Source organism: Entelurus aequoreus, linkage group LG01 (genome assembly GCF_033978785.1).
Source record: "Entelurus aequoreus isolate RoL-2023_Sb linkage group LG01, RoL_Eaeq_v1.1, whole genome shotgun sequence".
NCBI classification, from domain to species: Eukaryota; Metazoa; Chordata; class Actinopteri; order Syngnathiformes; family Syngnathidae; genus Entelurus; species Entelurus aequoreus.
In genome coordinates this window covers 39,936,639-39,960,048 of record NC_084731.1, presented here as the reverse complement: position 1 = coordinate 39,960,048, position 23,410 = coordinate 39,936,639, and the positions used below count along the sequence as shown (strand labels likewise).

Genomic DNA, 23,410 nt, shown 5'->3' with positions numbered 1-23,410 from the left:
GCCCCACATTAAAGTAAGTGCTGTTTTTTTTCTTTAAGCAAGCTAGCAATAAAACAACAGCTTATTTACATGGGAGATAGATGGAAGGAGTCCACGTCAATGTCGTCATGGTCAGGGAAGTAAACCAACAATTCTCGAAAGTCTTAAAGTTACCACTTTGCTAGACCCCCTTTAGTGACACTTAGCCCAAGGGGCGATAAAGCAACCGCATGAGGCTATGATGGCCAAAAAAACTCCGAATGGAGACCAAGACAGACTTAATTAGGTCAGTCCACCTGCCTAATGTGTCCCTAGACCGGGCCTGGAGGCCCTTTAAGGCCCTCTGAACTGAGCCATCGGGGGTAGTGTTGTTAGGAATGAAGGTACAGCATTGGTCACCAAACATTGCATACACTCCTTCTTCCTTGGCTAGGATGCGGTCAAGGGCTATGCGGATAAGAACGGCCCTGAGGGAGGTCGGGGCAAGTTGTTCAGCAAGTCCCTCAACGGCGTCACGAGTCAGGTTGGTTAGTCTCAACGGCGGCGGGGAGTTAGAGAGGCCGCTGAAACAGGAGTTCCAAGGGGTGTTAATTTGGTGAGTGGGGTCACCAGTCTAACCATAGCACAAAGCCCAACGGCTGACGTCGGGATTCTAATGTACAATCTGTGCTTCCCACAACACCAGAATAAGTCAGCTCGTACCTAAGGGCCTATCCTAGAGCCATCTATCAGTGTGGTGCACCAGTAACGGTTGATGTCACCCAATTTGTTGGGGGACGAAGAGGGTCCTGTAATTTGAAAACGCGTGTAATTCAGCTTTTGGGCCACAAAGGGAAGAAGTCGGGTGGCATTGTCAACAGAAGGGTAGGGACGGCGTGGCGAAGTTGGTAGAGTGGCTGTGCCAGCAATCGGAGTGTTGCTGGTTACTGGGGTTCAATTCCCACCTTCTACCTTCCTAGTCACGTCCGTTGTGTCCTTGGGCAAGACACTTCACCCTTTGCCTCTGATGGCTGCTGGTTAGCGCCTTGCATGGCAGCTCCCGCCATCAGTGTGTGTGAATGGGTAAATGTGGAAATACTGTCAAAGCGCTTTGAGTACCTTGAAGGTAGAAAAGCGCTATACAAGTACAACCCATTTATCATTTATTTATTTACACATGTCAGTCAACTTAAAAGGGGCGGGGTAAGTGTGGGAAAAAGGACGTCCGGCGGAAGAAGCAACACAGTCACCCAGGTTTTGGTATCCACCTGAGCCACAGGTTGTCTGCACCCGCTCCTAAAGTCAAAGGTCAAAGTTACCAGGCCTTCGGTGGTGATGTCATTAGCACGCACGGATGTGAGCCTTTGAAACACCACCGAGGTGGGGTGGTACTTTAGGTGCTACAGAGGGTGTAGAGGTAGTTAACGCCCTCTCAAGGACATTAATTTTAATAATTCCTTTAGCGTCTGTATCAGTCAGGTCAAGCCCCAAAACAACATAAAAGGGACGATGGGCACAACTTACCAGAGTATGTTGTCTGCATCCGACACCAACGGTTCAGAGTTGGGTCGTAACAAATATAGAGGTTATTACCACGGTAATAGCTATTGTGTCCCCCGTAATTAATCACACTGCACAGGTCAAAAATAAGTCTTGCTATCCCCTTTGACCCAGTCTATTTAAAGTCCGCTGTATGTTCTTAGATACTTGTCAGTCACTGTCGTCAGGAAGGATGAACTGAGACACAAAGACAATAGAACACGCCCAAACACCAGTCCGTCAGGTAACACTACCAAGTGTAACATCCTGCCTTTCGTCTATCAATATCAGAGTAATTTAGGTAACAAAACGGGGATAAAATCAAACTTTTCACTTAATGTAACGACCCATACAGTTATGCTGAAAACAAGCAAGAAAAACTAAGAAACATTTAGCATACTGGATTGGTCTCACACAAGGATATACAATATAGAAGTTGAAAAGAGTAATGTAGGTAGAAAATCTCTTTCGTCTCCTGGGCTGTGGGGAAGATGATGTGGCGATGTCAGCAATGACATCCGCTGGTTATCTGTCAGGTTCTTCAGCCGTAGTGCAGAGGGAGAGGTGGTACCAGGTGTCCCCTCCACCAGCCAGTCGAAGGGCGTGGGACGTCCGTTCTACGACCTAGAAGGGACCAGTCCACCTGGGCTCCGTCCACTTGCGTTTGATGACCTTGATCTTGACCCTCTCAGCGGGCGGAAGGGAATCTGTACAGAAGAACTGGCACACAAATTCTGCAATTTTTTGTGTAAAATACCATTTTGGTTTTACGCTGAGTTCTCCTTCCATGGGGGGCTGCTGGTCCTGTGAATGGCTGACCTGTATGCAGCTCATAGGGTGAAAAACTCAAAGGGCGGTAAAACAGTTTTATTCACGGACCTTCGAATGATCATTAACACTAATTGCAACATGTCAATTCAATTAAATTTGGTCTGTGCACAGATTTTAGCCAATTAGTTTTTAATGTTCTGGTCCATCCTTTCAACCTTACCTTGGGACTCAGGATGGTACCCCAAACCTGTGTTCTAGTCCGAAAGCCTTTTCGACCAAGGCTAAGTGAGTTGTTTTTTTTTAATGGTTGCCGTTGTCTGACCTAATCTTTTTGGGGAAACCATGTCGGGGTACTAGGTCATTCACAAGTCATTTAATTACTGATATTGCATCCTCTTTTGAGGTTGTTGTTGCTTCCGGCCAACCACTGTGATTGTCAACACAAGTCAGTACGTACCTTTTCCCCTGTACCGTATTGATCATATCAGTGAAATCAAAGACTATACATGGTTCACCCTCACCTCCTCCATATTCTAAATTTGATCTATTAAACTACTATCGATGTGTAAAATCGTTATTTTCAAATTAAAATTAGTTCTAACTTCTTATCCACGGTAAAAATGTTAAAACTATGGAATGTGTCAGAGTCGGATGATTGTCGATTTTGTTCCAAGGAGTCTGTATCCACCCTCACTCACCCCCTTCTGTTTCTGAAAAAAGGACTGTGTTAGTCATACTATCACTTTCAGAAAGATCTAAGAAAAAGGTCAGCTAATAGTCAAGTAGCGGAGGATAGGTTATGTTTGAGGTCAATGATTGTCTCTTTAGCCTCTATGGTCTACTGGGGGGTGTTGTTAGGGTAGGGGACCCCTTAGCAATATCACAATTAACTCAAACTCAACTAAACCCTAGCTTTTATGTAACTTATTCAATATGGTGAAAGTAACAAATATGCTTATATTTATATTGTCACCAATACTAGAAAAATACTACCTTTGTGGCGAATTCTTTAGCAATAGTATTTTGAAATTTTACCACACCTGGTGGCCCCAATAATTCATTAAGTCAAGCTCATGTTGTAGAAAGTTGAATGATGCAGACACGTTTGTTACTGAATACTTTCTATCAGACTTCTGTCTTGACGACTATGTGTATGTAATGAGCAACTATAATTATTTGATATGCTTAAATGTGTAATGTGTCGTTTTAGCTCAGCTGTTGTGTAGCTGCTAGCTCCTCGTAGCCTACAGGTGTCTAAAGTGCAGCCCATAGTAATGTGTTTAACATCACTATGGGCTAAACCTAATCTTTTGAAAATGTGGTATTTGGGTGTCGGTGTAATGTTTGGCAGCTACGTCGTGTCTTATCATTGGACCTAAGTTCTTTGGTTTTGTAGGCGAGACAGAGAGCAAGGGAACAATGTGGGACACTATTGTGTCCATCTTATACCATGCTAGCTGTTGCAAAGATAGGTCAACATGAGCAGCCACACCTTGAGTTCCAACATATATAAATAATCATAACATATGGCGACTTGGGTGGCAGAACACACGGAAGCATCTCAGCCAGTCAGGGTTTTCACCGTTAGAGCAGTTGGATGTCAGCCATTCCTGTTGTTTCAGGCTGTGGTATGAGCTCATGGAGTAGTCTTGGTAGTGGTGTCGCAGCTGGGTGGTTCAGCCGTCAGGTAACACCAGGAATGTTCCTTCTTTGCGATTTGAATGTCAGGGTACAGTCTGTAAAGGAGGTCTAGCAATCTGAACCGGAAGTGGTTTGGTGACAGGTAACCTTCTTGTGAGCCCAGCGAAGCCTTCGACCTTTAAAGAGGAAGCACACAGTTTTTTTGGTACCTCTGCATTCAGAATCGAATGGGTGGCTGATAAAATTGTCCGTTGACACTCATGTCCAGCAGGGGTCCTGTCGGTACTTCCTGCTGCGGCTCCTGATGTGGGCGTCCTCTTACACGCCTTCATGTTCGTTTGTTGGCACGACGGAACCTTTCCTGTTCGGAAATGTTCGGACTGTCACGACTCCAGTGACCCGGCTGGTCACAGCCGAAACAGTGTCTACCCCAGACCGGCTTTGAAGCATCGTGTTGTCCACCACCCGAGTCCAACCGTTCCTCCACCTGTTGGAACTCAAAAGCAAGGTCACCCACTGCTGAATATACCCTAGCTGATCTTTGACCTTTTGGTTCTTTTAACCTTTTATCTTCAGCGATCTGTAATTAAGTAGTCGTTTCCTTGTTGCTCTGTCATTAGCCCTATTTTGCATGGGATAAATAAAATGTCCTGCCATATATTGTTTTTGGCACCTTGTATATCAGGGTTAACTTTGTCCAAAGTGTTTGGCCAAAGGTTCCCTCCCGGAGGTACAGGTGGGAAAGCAAGGTCAACAATGGCTTGCATGTATGCATCGGCAAGAAACTTATATTGTAGTATGTCCAAAGTGTTAATGTCATGTGTCAAAAATGTCTGCCGGAGAAAATGGTCAGACGTGTACAAGGGGTTAATTTTCGGAGGCAGAATTAATCTTAGAGGGGGCGTGTTAATACCTCCTTCTCTTGTCACTGGAGTAGGGGGCAGTGACTTAGTCAAAGTCTGGGCGGGTCGTTTGAATTGTCTTGCGCATGCGCGGCAGACAAAAAACCAATCAGTTCATTCTGTCATTAATCATCGTTTCTTTTGCTGCATTTCGTTTTTCCACGTAATCCCCGTTTACTTTTATCATACGCCAAACTCTTAAATTCTCTCCCTGAGTGTTCCATTTTCACCAGCACGCACACGCACACACACACACACACACACACACACACACACACACACACACACACACACACACACACACACACCCAGCAGCACACACACACACGAGCACGCGTAAGCACTCCCGCACACACACACCCACACACTCAGCAGCACACACACACACGAGCACGCGTAAGCACTCCCGCTCACACACACTCACACTCAGCAGCACACTCTCTGCGTTTCACTTTACCATAAAACTTCCAGTTACTTTATTTATTTTTTATTTTATTTTACCAGACGTTTGAGTTCACGACTTTTCGAGTATTGTAAACTCCCTCTTAACCCTTTCAAGGAACGTTGTCCTTTTTTCTTTTTCTCTACCTGCTAGTTCCATTGTCGACAACCGTCCATTCAATTGATCATTACACAGTAATGATTAATCACATTCCTCCCCCGCTGCCATCACATTTCTGTTTTTCACACTCCAAGGCCATGTGTCTATATTTTCTTAATTCTAGTGCCCTTATCGCACTGGGATCTTCCAACCCGGGAGTCTTTATTGTACCTTTTACAAATGGCCTCCAGCCTTTTCCGTACGTTTCAGTGCCCTATTATCGTCACTGGGATCTTGCAACCCGTACTCATTAAGGGACGACCAAATTCCCAGGGTAAGCTACACCCAACTATTAGTTCACTCGTCAATGAAACTGCCCGTCACGGTAATCGAGACACAATGGCCTGAGTTGACCACTTATTTACAATTTTAATGCAATGGCAGGCTCGGCAAAAATGCAATCAATCTATCAAAATCACCAATCTGTGCCTGGGATTAAAAAACAGTGTTGACTTACAGACTTCAGGACAGACTCCTAACGCAGATTTTATCTAAAAAGAAAGGTTCTGCTTACCTTGAATTGGCCAATTGAGTCTGTCCAGAAGATTGCAAGAAGTCATCAATCAACAGCGTGCCATCTCGGACGAAGCCCCCAAATTGTTGCGTCGACCAGCATTCCTCCAATGGGGAATTCAAATTGCTGGTCTCTCCCAGATTCTTTTTATGGCAATACGCTGATGTTTATATTCAATCTCCAGGCAATAGTTGGTATTTTGTAGTTTATTCTCAAAGCTTAGAGGACAAACCTGAGACCAACCCAGCACCCAAGCGTTCCCTAGCCCGGTCCAGATCGGTCTACCAAAACCCCGGAACTCCTGTCTACTTCCTCCTTCTCCTGTCCCCCCCACCTGCTGTTTCCCCAGTCTAGCTGTGCACCTTATCTAAGGAATGTAATGGCAGTCTCAACAAAGACAGCGCTCTGACTCTAACCAAGGACACTCGAATCCAAGCACTTTGTACCACACGAGACATTAGCTGATGTAAATATGACTATAGGAGTTTTTAGAAAGAAGTAACACTTAAATATGGATATGCTTCCAACAGTATGTCAGACTTAGCCTTTTCTTTGTTTAACTCCTATCTTACTGACAGGATGCAGTGCGTCTCCCATAACATTGTGACCCTGGAGTATGTTAAGGTAACATGCGGAGTTCCACAGGGTTCGGGTCCTGGCCCTGCACTCTTCAGCATCTACACGCTGCCGGTTGGTGACATCGTACGAAAATACGGTGTTAGCCTTCACTGTTATGCTGATGACACCCAAGTCTAGATGCCCCTAAAACTGACCAACAAGGCAGATTGTAGTCACGTGGAGGCGTGTCTAAATGAAATTAAACAATAGATGTCCAGCAACTTTTTGCATCTTAACGCTAAGAAAAGGGAAATGCTGATTATCGGTCCTGCTAGACACCAGCACTTATTTAATATTACCACCTTCCTATTTGACAACCAAACAATTACACAAAGCGACTCGGTAAATAATTTTGTATTATATTCGACCCAACTCTTTCATTTGAGTCACACATTAAGAGTGTTACTAAAACAGCCTTCTTTCATCTCTGTAATATCGCTAAAATCTTTCCCACTTTGTCCACCACCGCACTGAAATCATTATTCATGCATTCGATTGCTGTAACGTATTACTTTTGGGTCTCCCTACATCTAGCATTAAAAAATTACAGTTGGTACAAAATACTGCTGCAAGACTTTTGACAAGAGCAAGAAAGTTTGATCATATTACGCCTATACTGGCTCACCTGCACTGGCTTCCTGTACACTTAAGATGTGACTTTAAGGTTTTACTACCTACGTATAAAATACTAAAAGGTCTAGCTCCATCCTATCTTGCTGATTGTATTGTACCAAATGTTATTGGTGATTACCAGAGCCCCAAAAAAGTCTGCAGGCTTTAGAGCGTTTTCTATTCGGGCTCGAGTACTCCGCAATGCCCTACCGGTAACAGTTAGAGATGCTACAGTAAAAGCATTTCAGTCCCATCTTAAAATGTATTTGTATACTCTAGCCTTTAAAGGCCTACTGAAACCCACTACTACCGACCACGCAGTCTGATAGTTTATATATCAATGATGAAATATTAACATTGCAACACATGCCAGTACGGCCGGGTTAACTTATAAAGTGCAATTTTAAATTTCCCGCTAAACTTCCGGTTGAAAACGTCTATATATGATGACGTATGCGCGTGACGTCACTCGTTGAACCGTAAGTATTGGTACCCCATTGAATCCAATACAAAAAAGCTCTGTTTTCATCTCAAAATTCCACAGTATTCTGGACATCTGTGTTGGTGAATCTTTTGCAATTTGTTTAATGAACAATGAAGACTGCAAAGAAGAAAGTTGTAGGTGGGATCAGTGTATTAGCGGCTGGCTGTAGCAACACAACCAGGAGGACTTACTTGGATAGCAGACGCGCTAGCCGACGCTAGGCGCCAATCGCACGGATGATCGGGTGAAGTCCTTCGTCCTTCCGTCGATCGCTAGAACGCAGGTGAGCACGGGTGTTGATGAGCAGATGAGGGCTGGCGTAGGTGGAGCGCTAATGTTTTTATCATAGCTCTGTGAGGTCCCGTTGCTAAGTTAGCTTCAATGGCGTCATTAGCAACAGCATTGTTAAGCTTTGCCAGGCTGGGAATTATTAACCGTGTAGTTACATGTACATGGTTTAATAGTATTGTTGATCTTCTGTCTATCCTTCCAGTCAGGGATTTATTTATTTTGTTTCTATCTGCATTTGAGCCCGATGCTATCACGTTAGCTCAGTAGCTAAAGAGCTTCGCCGATGTATTGTCGTGGAGATAAAAGTCACTGTGAATGTCCATTTCGCGTTCTCGACTCTCATTTTCAAGAGGATATAGTATCCGAGGTGGTTTAAAATACAAATCCGTGATCCACAATAGAAAAAGGAGAAAGTGTGGAATCCAATGAACCCTTGTACCTAAGTTACGGTCAGAGCGAAAAAAGATACGTCCTGCACTGCCTCTCTAGTCCTTCACTCTCACTTTCCTCATCCACAAATCTTTCATCCTCGCTCAAATTAATGGGGTAATCGTCGCTTCCTCGGTCCGAATCTCTCTCGCTGCATTGTAAACAATGGTAAAATGTGAGGAGTCCTCCGGTGAAGTCACACTACTTCCAGTATGGGCAAGGCTTTTTTTATCAGCGACCAAAAGTTGCGACCTTTATCGTCGTTGTTTTCTACTAAATCCTTTCATCAAAAATATGGCAATATCGCCAAATGATCAAGTATGACACATAGAATGGATCTGCTATCCCCGTTTAAATTTTAAAAAATTATTTCAGTAGGCCTTTAAATAGACCCCTTTTAGACCAGTTGATCTGCTCTTTTCTGCTCTGACCCCCTCTCCTGCATGGAGAGGTTATCAGATGACCACGGATCAGCCTCGAAGGATGATGCGCTAGCTGTTCAAAGTCGGGACCCAGGATGGGCCACTCCCCTTTGCATCAGTTGGTGACGTCTCTGCACTGCTGACTTGTCTCCATTCAAGATGATCCCCTGCTAGTCTCCCAATGGACTGGACTTGCACATGAAGTCAGGACCCGGGGTAACCACTCCCTATGCATCAGTCGGTGACGTCTCTGCGCCCCGACCTGTCTACATGCAAGAGGAACCCCTCTGACCCCACTATGGACTGAAATATCACATTATTAACTGTATCCACTCGGCATCTATTGCACCGGTCACCCAGGGGGGGTTGGGTCCCCACATCTGCGGTCCCTTCCAAGGTTTCTCGTTGTTCTCATTGGGTTGAGTTTTTTCTTGCCCTGATGTGGGATCAGTGCCGAGGATGTCGTAGTGGCTTGTGCAGCCCTTTGAGACATTTGTGATTAAGGGCTATATAAGTAAACTTTGATTGATTGATTGATTGAACTCTCACCAATGTGTCACTTCCTCTTTTCTTGACCGTAGGAGAGTTTATGACTTCTTTGCCAAGTTCCTCACAACCGGCCTGCGCATCCTCCTTAACCAAAAGGTATTTATTTGTCTCAATGACCTGTCTCTCTCTCTCTGACATGTCTGTGTGTCTCTGGCTTGTCAGATCTGTCCAGCTCTGAACCACGCAGCTCTGGTCCACATCAACTCTATGCTGGCGACAATACCGGTGAGGACAAATGTAGACAACTACATTGGGATCGATTATTCCCTCATGGATGATCCCGTGGTGACCTCTCGCAGCCTGGACATGAACTTCCGAGTAAGGCAGACTCGCACACTATTACTGTGTCATTTTGTTTGTGTTTTGTCACTATCGTGTGTGCGTGTGTAGGGAATGTTTTACAACCTGGCCGAGGAGAACGACACATTGGTGAACTACGCAGCAGAGCCTCTGATCAGAGAGTACGACAGGATGGTCTACTTGGCTCTGTCAGAGTTCTTCTTCGACAGCGGCTTGTTCTCTTACTACAAGGCAGGAATCTTCCAGATGCACATCATAAACGAGAAGGTGAGCGCTCCCTTGCGGCGTAGCGGGTCAGCAGTACATGCTGAAGGACCTTTGTCTGATTTGTAAGATGCCAAAAGATCTGGAGATGCTGCTGAGGACTACCTACTTTGGAACCATCATGATGATGGCGAGTAACACAATGACACAACAAGCGCACAAACACAACACACACTTACTGTTGTTGTTGTTATTAGAATCCTGCGCTTATGGACTCTCCCGTGTCTCTCCAACTGGCTGTCAACTCGCCTCCTAAAACCACCATCAAGACATCCGGGGCGACAGTTGCCATGACAGCCATCGTCAAGGTGATGCTGTGGCCAGCAGGTCAAGCTCCGGTCCAGCTCAGCAGCATGACCATGGTACTCGCACACATGCACGCACACTCGCTCGCACGCACACATGCTGAGAGATGCTGTTGTCCTTCTGCAGGAAACAAAGTTTAACGCCAAAGTTTCAATGAGGGGAAAGCTTCTGGCCGTCCACGCTGACCTACGCAAGTCAGGACATGTCCTCAACAATATCCATGTCTTTTACCTCTGACTCATCTTTGACTTGTTTCAGGTTCAAAATCTTCTCCAATCAATCAGCACTGGAATCTCTGGCAGTAAGACCTGCTTCACTGTGTCTATTTTTTCGTGTCCCATCGGTCCTCTGACAGCTTTGCTCTGTCCATGTCATGTATGTCCTCTCCTCAGCTGATTCCTCTGCAGGCTCCTCTGAAGACCATGCTGCAAATGTCTGTGGTTCCTTTGATCAACAGTAAGACGATATGATCACTAAATCAAACACCGGTGAGGTCAGTGTGTATTTCAGTGTGTGTGTGTTCAGATTGGACAAAGCAAGGCGTTCGGATTCCTCTGGCGGATGGGATAGACTTCATTGAGGAAGTGGTGGAATATCATAACGTACGTTTGTTTACCCTGTCCTGCTGGTGACGTTGAGGACATAGGTCAAAAATTCAGTTGTCTCACAGCAGCACCGTGTTCTCCATGCAGGGTTTCATCGTCATCGGAGCCAACCTTTACTTCAGCAAAGGCCTGAGCGCGATGGTGGCTGGCAGCGCCCAGTAGAAACAAAGGCACCATCCCGTCAACCCCTTTGTTTTCCACAAGACACTACCATATTTTGCCCTTCTTTCCAATAGTCCTCCATTTTTTTAAACAAAAGCTGCATAATACCAATATCCACACTTGAGCCACAAAAATTTGCGAGAACAAAAGGGCAACACCTGGGCGGTGAGCAATTGTGACGGCTGCAAGGATTTTTCTGGTAAATGTCCCTAATTTTCAAATGCAAATGTCGACCGAGTGTTTGCTTGGCGGTCACCATGGCAACGACACAGAAGCTAACGTAGCATCAACAAGCTAAGTTTAATGACGTACTGTGACTTGTTTGCCAGCATACTTTATTTATCCATAGTGTCCTTATAAAGTGATATGACAATAAATCGTGATACCAGTCTTTAAACAAGAGTCACTCTTAGCCGGTCACCATGTCTGCAATGCCGCCGTAACCATGGAAACCGCACTTCCCACCTGCCACTCTGCAGCCAAAGGTCAGCGCCTCCTCTAAACGGGCACCTGTGGACACAGAAGTCAGGATGGCAGAAGGACACGAGAGATGCCAAAAAGTGGGATTTGAAAAATTCACCGTTGGATAGTTTGTGGATTACGGCAGCGTTGAACGTGTCCCCCGCTCCAAGCGTGTCCACGAGACGTTCCGGAGGGAAAGCGTCCGAATGGATGAGCAAGCCATCAGGAGCCAGCGCGTCCGCCCCTTTTTCGGCCCACGCACAGATGAGGACCGCCCTGCGGGCATCAAGAAAAGACAATGGGTGAGACGCCACGGCTGTCGACCTTTGATTCACTCACCCAGCTTTGACACGGCAGCGGAGTCCTTCCAGAGCACTTTGCGGCGTCTGGAAGCCGAGGTGGCAAGCCACGTCTTTGCTGACGAACACCTGAGCAGGAAAGGCGAGGGGGTCAAGCCGCGAACGGGACGTGTGGGTGGTTTGACACACTCACCACGTCGCCGTACGCAAACAGCTGGTACAGCGGCTCTCTAGGCTTTTCAATTTCCACAGAGATGGTGATTCGCTGTTGCAACGGCAACGCGGCATTGTGGCGTGCCACCTGCTGGATCATCTTCAGTTGCTCGTCGACATTGCGCCCCTTCGGGACACACAGGGAAGCACAGCACGTCCCGGTTGGTCCATTTTACACGAGACGGTTTGTTTGGGCGGCACTCACCTCCCAGTGGATCCACTTGAAGTGACGCAGGTCCACTTTGGAGAAGTCTTCTGCCGTCACATCAGGGACGTTCCTTTCAAAAGGGAGATTAATATGACAAGGATTATTAATCAATAATTAGTATTCTATTTTCTGCAGATGATTTATTAATACTATCATAATTACTAATTAAACATGACAATCGATTTAAAAGCACCAAATTAAACCCAAACCACTGCAGATGACTATTAGCTAAACTACGCTAAACAAAACTAAGATAAACTAAACTAAACTAAAATTAGCTACACTCAGCAAACCAAGCTAAGCTAAGCCTCTTCCTAATTTGTTCTCTCACAATAATTATACTTTTATTTTATTTGTTTTATCTTTATTAACTGCACTAAGTAGTTCGTAACCTCCTGTCAGCCATCAGTGGGAGAAGCTTGAGGCTGTGACGTCACTTCCTGACATGCAGCCACACGGGCGCCTTGCACTGCAGTGGGTCACGTGACCTGCCATTAGACCATGATCAGGATCAGGATCAGATGTATGTGTCAGAGCAGAAGGAGCGTTCACAAACAGCCATGGAGCGTTTTGATTTAAGTTACTGCAGCGCCACAGGGGCGGAGCTTAAGGAGGTTTGATTGAACATCTTGTTTGTGTCCTGCTGGCGGGCCGAATTAAAAACCCTCTGGCATGTCATGAACGCCGCGCGGGTCGTCGAGTCGTCTTACATGTCGGACAGAACGACAGTGCGAGAGCCGCTGGCCGGACACACTACACAACACGCACTGGGCGTTTGGCCTTTGACCTGCCAGGCCACAGCTGAAATATCAATGGCATGCTGCGAGAAGTCGTCCACGATGAAACTGATGGAGACAGACACAGGAAATGGTTTGGCCAGGCCTTTAAAATAAAAGCACAGGGAACCTGACACCGCGGAACTCCGGTGAACACAGCGTCCAGGACGACAGCGATGGTGACCCTGAAGCAGAAAGTGTTATTGACACACACACGGACAGACACACACACAAACAAACACACACACCTGTTGATGTGCAGGATTGTGCGACTTCCTGTGCTGCTGCTGCTGATGACCAAAGATGTTGGCGTGACACACTGAGCGTGCTCAGACACCAGAGACATGTCGATGTTCAACTTCTGAAAGTCCTCCAAAATAAAACTATAAACAGGAAACTGTTTCACACCTCCTCCACCCTCCAGTGTAAAAAATAGTGCAGGTGATGTTATCAAAGATGAACAAGTTAAAATACATGACGGTAAGACGTGTGTGTGTGTCAGCACACCTGAAGTGTGGTGGAAACCTCACCTGGCCACAGGTCCAGCACACAGAGAGCCCATGAAGGCGCAGGAGGAGCCCAGCAGTGAAAGCACCGTACAGGAATTGGAAGCATTGCCGCCTCGCTGCCATCGCTGTGACACACACCTAAACACAACACATTACTGTGACAGGCACTTAAATGTAACACATTACTGGGACATACACTTAAACAACACATTACTGGGACAGGCACTTAAACACAACATATTACTGTGACATGCACTTAAATGCAACACATTACTGTGACGCACACCTAAACACAACAGATTACTAGGACATACACTTAAGCACAACACATTACTGTGACATGCACCTAAACACAACACATTATTGGGACACGCACTTAAACACAACAGATTACTATATACTTGCCAACCTTGAGACCTCCAAATTCGGGAGATTTTTTTTTTTTGGGGGGGGGGGGGGGGGGGGGGGAGTATATTTATAGCTAGAATTCACTGAAAGTCAAGTATTTCTTTATATATATATATATATATATATATATATATATATATATATATATATATAATAAATACTTGACTTTCAGTGAATTCTAGCTATATATATATATATATATATATATATATATATATATATATATATATATATATATATATATATATATATATATATATATATATATATATATATATATATTATTGTATTTTATTTTTTATGTTTTTATTATATATATATATACATATAAATAAAATAAATACTTGAATTTCAGTGTTCATTTATTTACACATATACACACATACATACTTGCCACCCTCCCGAATTTTCCGGGAGACTCACGAATTTCAGTGCCTCTCCCGAAAATCTCCCGGGACAACCATTCTCCCGAATTTCTCCCGATTTCCAGCCGGACTTAAGGCACGCCCCCTCCAGGTCCGTGCGGACCTGAGTGAGGACAGCCTGTCGTCACGTCCGCTTGGCCAACCAAAAAGTAACCATTGAACACTATACCGTTATATTGTTCTGTGGTTACTTTTTGGTTGGCCAACGGTTTACGTTGTATTGCGCACCCTGACGGCAAGTGGGGGAGTCGGTTCTGAAGTATGAAGTAAAGAGACGTAACTTTGTCACCTCGCCTGGTTATTGACTCCAACCCAGAATATTACACTGCCCATACCTATGCTCCTTCAAAGGCTGTGCTACTGGCTGCAAAGCATTGCACTTTCAAATACAACAATGAGTTGAGGAGTGTTATGTGTGTATACGTGTAAAAAAATTAACACTGACATTCAAGTATTTATTTTATATATATATATATATATATATATATATATATATATATATATATATATATATATATATATATATATATATATATAAGAAATACTTGAATTTCAGTGAATTCTAGCTATAAATAAACTCCTCCCCCATTTGGAGGTCTCAAGGTTGGCAAGTATGCCATACTTGCTAACCGTCCCGATTTTCCCGGGCGACTCCTGAATTTCAGTGCCCCTCCCGAAAATCTCCCGGGGCAACCATTCTCCCGAATTTCTCCCGAACAACAATGTTGGGGGCGTGCCTTAAAGGCACTGCCTTTAGCGTCATCTACAACCTGGCATCATGTCCGCTTTTCCTCCATACAAACAGCGTGCCAGCCCAGTCACATTATGTATGTGGCTTAAACACACACATACTGTAAGTGAATGCATACTTGATCAACGGCCATGCAGGTCACACTGAGTGTATAAACAACTTTAACACTGTTACAAATATGCGCCAGCCTGTGAAGCCACACCAAACAAAAATGACAAACACATTTCGAAAGAAAAACATCCGCACCGTAACACAACAGAACAAATACCCAGAACCCCTTGCAGGACTAACTCTTCCGGGACGCTACAACATACACCCCGCTACCACCAAACCCCGCCGAATCTCCCGAATTCGGAGGTCTCAAGGTTGGCAAGTATGACTAAGACACGGTGTTTGGATTTTTCACCGAGAAACAAGACTATATCGTAGAGATGTAACTAGTGATGGGACCAAATGTGCCGAGGCTTCGAGGCGTGTCGAGTAATGGAGGGGGCGTTTCCGCGAAGCGCGTATCGAGGCATGCTTCATTTAGGGGAAGAGCCGGAAATGATGACGTGTGAAGCCTCTGCGCCAAGTTGTACTACGTGGCCGCTTCGGGATGCGGTTCAGCCTCGCTGCTTTCTTGTACCACGTGACTGTTTCGGGACGCGGTTCAGATTTGCCGGGAGATTCGACAACTCATAAAGTTGCCCGAGCTCCATTGAAAATGTGAACTTTTGAGACTTGTGGTCGGTTTGGAATTATAGGTAGAGAATAAAAATAGTTTTTTTAAATGCTGCTAGGATCAAAGAAGGACGACAAACTGAATCCAAACGACAAACTTGATGTCCATTTAATTAACATAACATTTTCCCCCTTGGATCGGTGACGTCATCAGAACTTTGGTAGCTCAATGGTATGCACTTTCACCTTCTATTCTACAAGACGTGGGTTCGATTCTTGGCAGCGTCAGATCTCAAATGTGTTTATCACTGTAAACATTACATTTGTTAAAGTAAAGCATTCTGTATTTATTATTTTTAACCAGCTACCAGAAATCAATAGCTGGATAATGTTGAGGTTTTGTCAAAAAAAAAGAAAAAAGAATCCCATAAAACTAAAACTAAAAATTTACTAAATCTCCTCTGTTCTTCATCAATGTCCAAGTTACATTATATTGTCATCTTCCTCTTTACGCCATTTCCTCAATGTGACAGAAAAACATAATACAACCTGCCCTATTAATATGATTGTACCATGTTGGCAAAATACAAACACAATATATGTACAAATATAACACATAAAATATATTTTATTATACCTTGTTGATTTACCTAGCAAAAGCATTTTGTCAAACATTGGTGATTCATTGACATTTCCAAGAGGCATAATAGACGCCACATTTCAATGCATCACACATTATGTGGCAGAGGGGTTAGTGCGTCTGCCTCACAATACGAAGGTCGTGAGTAGTCGTGAGTTCAATCCCGGGCTTGGGATCTTTCTGTGTGGAGTTTGCATGTTCTCCCCGTGACTGCGTGGGTTCCCTCCGGGTACTCCGGCTTCCTCCCACCTCCAAAGACATGCACCTGGGGATAGGCTGATTGGCAACACTAAATTGGCCCTAGTGTGTGAATGTGAGTGTGAATGTTGTCTGTCTATCTGTGTTGGCCCTGCGATGAGGTAGCGACTTGTCCAGGGTGTACCCTGCCTTCCGCCCGATTGTAGCTGAGATAGGCTCCAGCGCCCCCGCGACCTCGAAGGGAATAAGCGGTAGAAAATGGATGGATGGATGGATGGATGCAGCTGTTTGTAATCATACATTTGACCAGCAGATAGAGTCTTGTGCCGAAGCTTCGAAAAAGTTCTCGAACCAATTGGCTGAAGTGGTTCAATGCCTCATGAGGCTTCAATCGGACCATCACTAGATGTAACGATAAACGGTAATAATGATCACGGCGGAAAAACTCCCTATGGTTAGTGTTACCTTTTAAATTAAAATGACCTAAGAAACTGAGATTGACAACCGCACTTTGACAAACTCACGGGGGACTGACTGTTGCCAGCTCACTAACTTAAACGCTAACATGAAAACAAGAGACATATGTCTTTCCCCGTTAAAAAAAAACATACCCCTATCTAAACTTATATAAACACATTACTGTCTGAGCAACTAAGCTGTTCAGTTGTGCACATTGAACTTACAAGCTGTGCTCTCTTAGCACGGAATTATGATGATCTGACTTTCCTCAGTGGAAAAGAGACGGAGGTGTTCTAAGGTGCGTTCAAGAACCGCTGAACAGAATAGGACAGACACAAGGCCCGCCAGAAGTGATATATAATTAGTAGGCTTTTTTGCAGATATCCGATATTCCGATATTGTCCAACTCTTAATTACCGATTCCGATATCAACCGATACCAATATATACAGTCATGGAATTAACACATTATTATGCCTAATTTTGTTGTAATGCCCCGCTGGATGCATTAATCAATGTAACAAGGTTTTCCAAAATAAATCAACTCAATTTATGGAAAAAAATGCCAACATGGCACTGCCATATTTATTATTGAAGTCACGAAGTGCATTATTTTTTTTAACATGCCTCAAAACAGCAGCTTGGAATTTGGGACATGCTCGCATGAGGAGGTTGAGGTGGCCGGGGTTGGGGGGTGGGGGGTTGAGGTGGGGGGGAGTAGCGGGGGGTGTATTAGCATCCCGGAAGAGTTAGTGCTGCAAGGGGTTCTGGGTATTTGTTCTGTTGTGTTTATGTTGTGTTACAGTGCGGATGTTCTCCCGAAATGTGTTTGTCATTCTTGTTTGGTGTGGGTTCACAGTGTGGCGCATATTTGTAACAGTGTTAAAGTTGTTTATACGGCTACCCTCAGTGTGACCTGTATGGCTGTTGACCAAGTATGGCTGCATTCTCTTGTGTGTGTGAAAAGCCGTAAATATTATGTGATTGGGCCGGCACGCAAAGGCAGTGCCTTTAAGGTTTATTGGCGCTCTGTACTTCTCCCTACGTCCGTGTACACAGCGGCGTTTTAAAAATTTTACTTTTTGAAACCGATACCGATAATTTCCGATATTACATTTTAAAGCATTTATCGGCCGATAATATCGGCAGTCCGATATTATCGGACATCTCTAATAATTAGAATATGTTTTTGTTTTTTTTCGCACTTTTCATTTAAATACATCTTAAAGTGCTACAGTAGAAACCAATATTTACAGTAAAACAATAAAAGGTTAGCTAATAAAATATACAACACTAAGACACTTCAGTCAAGCATATAGAAACACAAAACATGCACAGTAGTGGCTTTTCTAACAGTGTGTTTATTTATTTTAGTTATGTTTAAAAAGCTTTTGAAGCTTTTTGGAGAATAAACATTTGGGGTTTTGGCACCAGCCGCTAGACTGCATTTGACCAATCTAAGTCTATGAGCACGAACTGATGACGCCTACTTGGATGAGAGGTAAAACGTCTTCTAAGACAAACCAAACAGTCCAGTTGCGATCGATTGAATGCCCTGAGATGACAATGACCTGGATGAATGAGAACATTCATAGACATCTTTTTGAGCACATTACACAATACTGCGATAATAATGATTACGGTGATAATTTGGGTCAGAATAACTGTTATATGAAATTATTATATTGTTACATGATCCCTACTTCTTATTTTTTTACACACATCATTTCATAATGTCTTCTACAACCGGAAGAAAAAGAAGACATATGGCGACATTTTACCTTTTCAACGGTAGACAACAAGACACATTGTAAACCCTGTGGCTTAAATTTTCTCCGGTAAAAATACAACCAACTCGAAGAGCCATCTACAGGCTAATCATCAGGACATCTACACAATAGTAAGTAGACCTAAACTAATATTTCTAAATGACTCATACTGTACTGAATTACTGTTATTATTAAAGACAGTAAAGAAGGAGCAAGACTGCTTACTCAACCACTACTTTTGTAGTACCCATAGGCGAGCTTGCCCTCCAATCTAAAATAAAACTACTTTGACTATTTTAGTTATATATTATTCAACATTTGAAAAACAAATGCTTAATTTCAGCTAAACAATAACACAGTAAAGTTAGTGTGAAATGTGCTTATTGAAATATACATGGAGTACAGGTCTTGTTGTGAATTTAGTTTTTGAGATGCTCTGCAATGGTAAATAATTAATAAAAGTGCTTTCAAGACAACTTCAAATGTGGGTGGTCTGTTATACTTTATAGTTTAGTCAACTAAAATGTTGATAAATGTAAAAGTCGACTAAAACTGGATTAAAACTAAATTAATTTACATGACTAAAATACGACCAAAACTGAAATACATTTTCGTCAAAAGACTATGACTAAAACTACATTAAAACTGCTGTCAAAATTAACACTTAATTGCCGGTGATATTGTAAATTAGAAACCTACTTGTTTAACAATTATATCAGCTCGCAATGTAATTATGTGTCATGACAGCGATATTTTTTGTACGTCTCCGATGATCCTAATAACCACAAGTCTCATTTAAACACATTAAAACATTACCAACAACACCAATTAGCAGTGAAAAGTACTTATCTGTTAAATCCGGAGCGAGAAAGCTACCAGCGCTAACTTATTAGCATGTAGCAACCCTTCTTCTACTTTATTTACATTTACACAGAGCTAAACAAGCTGAAATGACCACAATTGCCCCTTAGCGTACGAGTGGCACACTGCGTACGGCCATCAGTCACATTAGAGCAGGGGTCACCAACCCCTTCATAGCGATCGACCAGTTGCTCTTTGGAACCCTACCGCCCTTTTGCAAAAATATTAGGGAAAAAAAGTATTAATATAACATCAGTGAAACCCCCGCCCGGAGAATGACCAACAGACCCGCAAACAGGCACGCATTTGAACCCCTGACCCTTATCGCTCACCTGCGACGGGAAGCACAAGTATGGATTTTGTGTTGATTTATTGTGAATACAAAACTAAACATTGACATGTGCAAAGACAGTAATAAGGCGGCAGCTAAAGAAGGACTTCCGCATTTATCCCCTCTTTTATCACACAGGAAAAACCGCCAGTTGAACAGCTGATTTTACTCATTCCGGTGCTGACGTAAAAAACATGTGACTCGCATCCCATATGTGACCAGAACAAATATACTACTGTACAAAGACTATAGTGGCCATAAGCAGTTAGCTTTTACAGCAGGGATGCCCAAAGTGCGGCACAGGGGCCATATGTGGACCGTGCAGTGACTTGATTGTCATTGTCCCTGAGCACATTACAAAAAAAAAAACACCGGCAAAAATTTGGAAAACAGCAAGAAACACAATGAGAAAAACCCCAAATGTTGACATCAGCCAATAACGACACAAAGCTTTGTCTTAAAAATATATATATATATATATATATATATATATATATATATATATATATATATATATATATATATATATATATATATATATATATATATATATATATATATATATATATATATATGTCTTAATTAGATTATCCAAAAAAATAGTGCTCGATACCGTGGTAGAGCGTAATATGTATGTGTGGGAAAAATCACAAGACTATTTCATCTCTACAGGCCTGTTTCATGAGGGGTTTCCTCAATCATCAGAAATCTCCTGATGATTGAGGAAACCCCTCATGCAACAGGCCTGTAGAGATGAAATAGTCTTGTGATTTTTCCCACACACATATATATATATATATATATATATATATATATATATATATATATATATATATATATATATATATATATATATATATATACACACATATATACACACACATACAGTAATCTTCAATGATTACTTTCAAACTAGTAAAAAGAACATCCATATAATTTGCTGTTAGTGATGGGTCCGGCAACACAGATGCATCGGCGCATGCGTCGAGCTCATAGAGCAAAACCCTGTGTACCGCTTTTAGAAAGTCACGTGACCGATCTTGAGCTGTTTCGGTCACGTGACCGATACGCGAACTGTGTCGCACTGACGCCTCCTCTGTGCCCTGTGAGCGGGTCTTTGCCTGTAGGGATTTTAAATGTCCAGCAGATGTCAGTATTTAGTGACACAGTATCGACACAGTATCAATACAGTTTTGCAATGTGTCGAAACGCTTCATGACGCCTCATCAACCCATCACTATTTGCTGTCATCTGTGTCAGTATAAGTGTTCCCATTTCAGCCTACAAGAACCCATTTTCTAACTAGAGAAATCATGTTGAAATAAATTGTACATGATTTACAACACCTGTTTTTACACAAATTGGCACAATCAACCGCGGACGCATTTCAGCTGTGCGTGTAAATTTGTACAGCCAATATGGGCATCCACATCAACAATATGATTTGCCTAATAAGCTGGACAGGAAAAAAAAATTTTTATAAATTAAATAAAAATGATTTATTAGATTACTCGATTAATCGATCGGGATATTCGATAGAATACTCAATTACTAAAATATTCGATAGCTGCAGCTCTATTAACTCCCAATTCCAACCCTTGATGGTGAGTGCCAAGACATTAAGACACACATCTGAACACAACACATAAATACATTGCTGTGCCACACACACCTGAACACAACACACAAACACAGGAGTTCTTTAGCAAAGCATTGTCCATTAGCTTGAAAAGCGACTGTAATGAATGAAAACAGGACGTTTACTTCCATATCAGTTTGCGTACCGGAAAAACCGATCAACCGAAGACACCATCGCTATTGTAATCCATAGACTCTTGGAACATATTGAGCTTAAGGACACTTATGCAAGACTGCTCTTTGTCGATTTCAGCTCAGCATTTAACACAATAAGGCCAAACAGACTCAGATCTAAGCTTCACAACCTTGGTCTCAACACCTTCCTCTGCAACTGGATTTTGGACTTTTTAACAAATCGCACACAGTATGTGAAAATAGGCGAGCACATTTCTGCCACGCTCACCATCAACACCGGCGCTCCACAGGGTTGTGTAAGCCCTGTGCTCTTCACCCTCTTCACACATGACTGTATAGCCTCTTCAACATCCAATCTCACTGTCAAATATGCCGACGACACCACAGTACTTGGGCTCATCAGCAATAATGATGAGACAGCATACAATGCAGAGGTCCAACAGCTGGCTTCATGGTGTGCTAACAACAACTTGGTTCTTAACACTAACAAAACCAAAGAACTAATTGTAGACTTCCGCAGGAAAGGGCAGAGCAAACACCCTCCACTTTTAATTAATAACAATCTAGTAGAAAGGGTCAAGCATTTCAAATTCTTAGGGGTGAACATAACAGAAGATCTATGCTGGGACATTAACACTGCTTCTACAGTCGGAAAGGCCCAACAACGTCTTTTTTTTTTGAGGAAACTAAAATGCGCAAACATTCCGCAGAAATCAATGGTTAACTTTTACAACTGTGCCATCAGCAGTGTCCTCACTTACGGCTTTTTAGTGTGGTTTGCTAGCTGCACTAAAGCGAACCAACGGGCCCTCCAGCGAGTGGTAAAGCGGCGGGGAAAATTACAAGGACGATACTCCCAGAGATGAGTGCCATGTACACAACTCGCTGCCTAAAGCGAGTACACAACATCCTGAAGGACAGATACCACCCAGCACATGGCCTCTTCAACCTGCTACCCTCTGGAAGAAGGTATAGATCGATTCGCGCCAGGACCACCAGAATGTCTCACAGTCTGTATCCCCAGGCTGTGAGACTGCTAAATGAACAGCCTGCCCCTTTGCTGCCCCGGACCATCTCATTACCTCACTCTTCACCACCTCAATAATTGTGCTCTGGACACTGCATTACTGCAACATCAACGTAACACCCATCAGACATCTGACTGTTCCCATCCCCTTTATTCGCCATCTTCCTGACAATGCTAAACTGTGAACTATATGGTCAACCTGCACTTTAATGCAGTTTCTATGCCGCTGGACAAAGCTCAAACAAAATCTCGTTGACATGTATGACTTAAGTGTTATTATGACAATGACAATAAAGGAATTGATTGATTGATTGATATCTATGTCTGATGAGTTCAGTTATGTTGCAGTACCTCTAGTTTATCTTCTCCATTGTCTATGCTAGGCTAGTTAATGTTTTTAGCAGCGCTAGCTCTGGCCTGCATGCCAACCTGCTGTCAGTGTCTTCTTCTGGATATTTATCCACCACGCTGATGATGTCGAGGCACACAAGACCGATGCAAAGGACCTTCTTGTCTTTATGCTCCATGCTGCGAACGCTCATCTTCCCGACGCGTTGTTACAACTTGTGTGGACTTTGGTAGGTAAACGTCACAATTAACCCCTTTCAATGTATTTATTGGCGTCCGACCAACTGGGCTTTGCCCGCCACTTTGTGGTTGAGATAGGAACT

At 43.3% G+C, this 23,410-nt stretch overlaps 2 protein-coding genes across 8 annotated transcripts in view; one reads left to right on the top strand and one right to left on the bottom strand.

Annotated features, from left to right (window-relative positions):
- LOC133652094 (phospholipid transfer protein-like) overlaps window positions 1–11,378 on the top strand; it is a 16,913-nt gene extending 5,535 nt beyond the window's left edge. The window contains exons 6-15 of the mRNA XM_062050473.1: window positions 9,364–9,427; window positions 9,494–9,649; window positions 9,722–9,898; window positions 9,966–10,025; window positions 10,093–10,257; window positions 10,328–10,395; window positions 10,460–10,502; window positions 10,594–10,657; window positions 10,727–10,803; window positions 10,894–11,378. Of these exons, the coding sequence (XP_061906457.1) occupies window positions 9,364–9,427; window positions 9,494–9,649; window positions 9,722–9,898; window positions 9,966–10,025; window positions 10,093–10,257; window positions 10,328–10,395; window positions 10,460–10,502; window positions 10,594–10,657; window positions 10,727–10,803; window positions 10,894–10,968 (949 nt within the window). The 3' untranslated portion in view covers window positions 10,969–11,378. The remainder of the gene's footprint in view (window positions 1–9,363; window positions 9,428–9,493; window positions 9,650–9,721; window positions 9,899–9,965; window positions 10,026–10,092; window positions 10,258–10,327; window positions 10,396–10,459; window positions 10,503–10,593; window positions 10,658–10,726; window positions 10,804–10,893) is intronic.
- LOC133652101 (ketohexokinase-like) lies at window positions 11,272–23,410 on the bottom strand. Of its 7 annotated transcripts, none has more exons than XM_062050485.1 (9): window positions 23,169–23,410; window positions 13,457–13,573; window positions 13,175–13,309; window positions 12,861–12,995; window positions 12,148–12,220; window positions 11,923–12,069; window positions 11,770–11,858; window positions 11,549–11,706; window positions 11,272–11,478 (listed from the first exon to the last, which is right to left on the bottom strand). In XM_062050485.1, the coding sequence occupies exons 1-9, from the start codon at window positions 23,279–23,281 to the stop codon at window positions 11,378–11,380; spliced, it is 1,068 nt and encodes a 355-aa protein (XP_061906469.1). In that variant the 5' UTR covers window positions 23,282–23,410; the 3' UTR covers window positions 11,272–11,377. The 7 variants fall into 7 exon arrangements, with proteins under 7 accessions (XP_061906469.1, XP_061906494.1, XP_061906479.1 ...); XM_062050510.1 differs by having other exon boundaries at window positions 13,175–13,287; window positions 23,169–23,307; XM_062050495.1 differs by lacking the exon at window positions 12,861–12,995 and having other exon boundaries at window positions 11,273–11,478; window positions 23,169–23,396.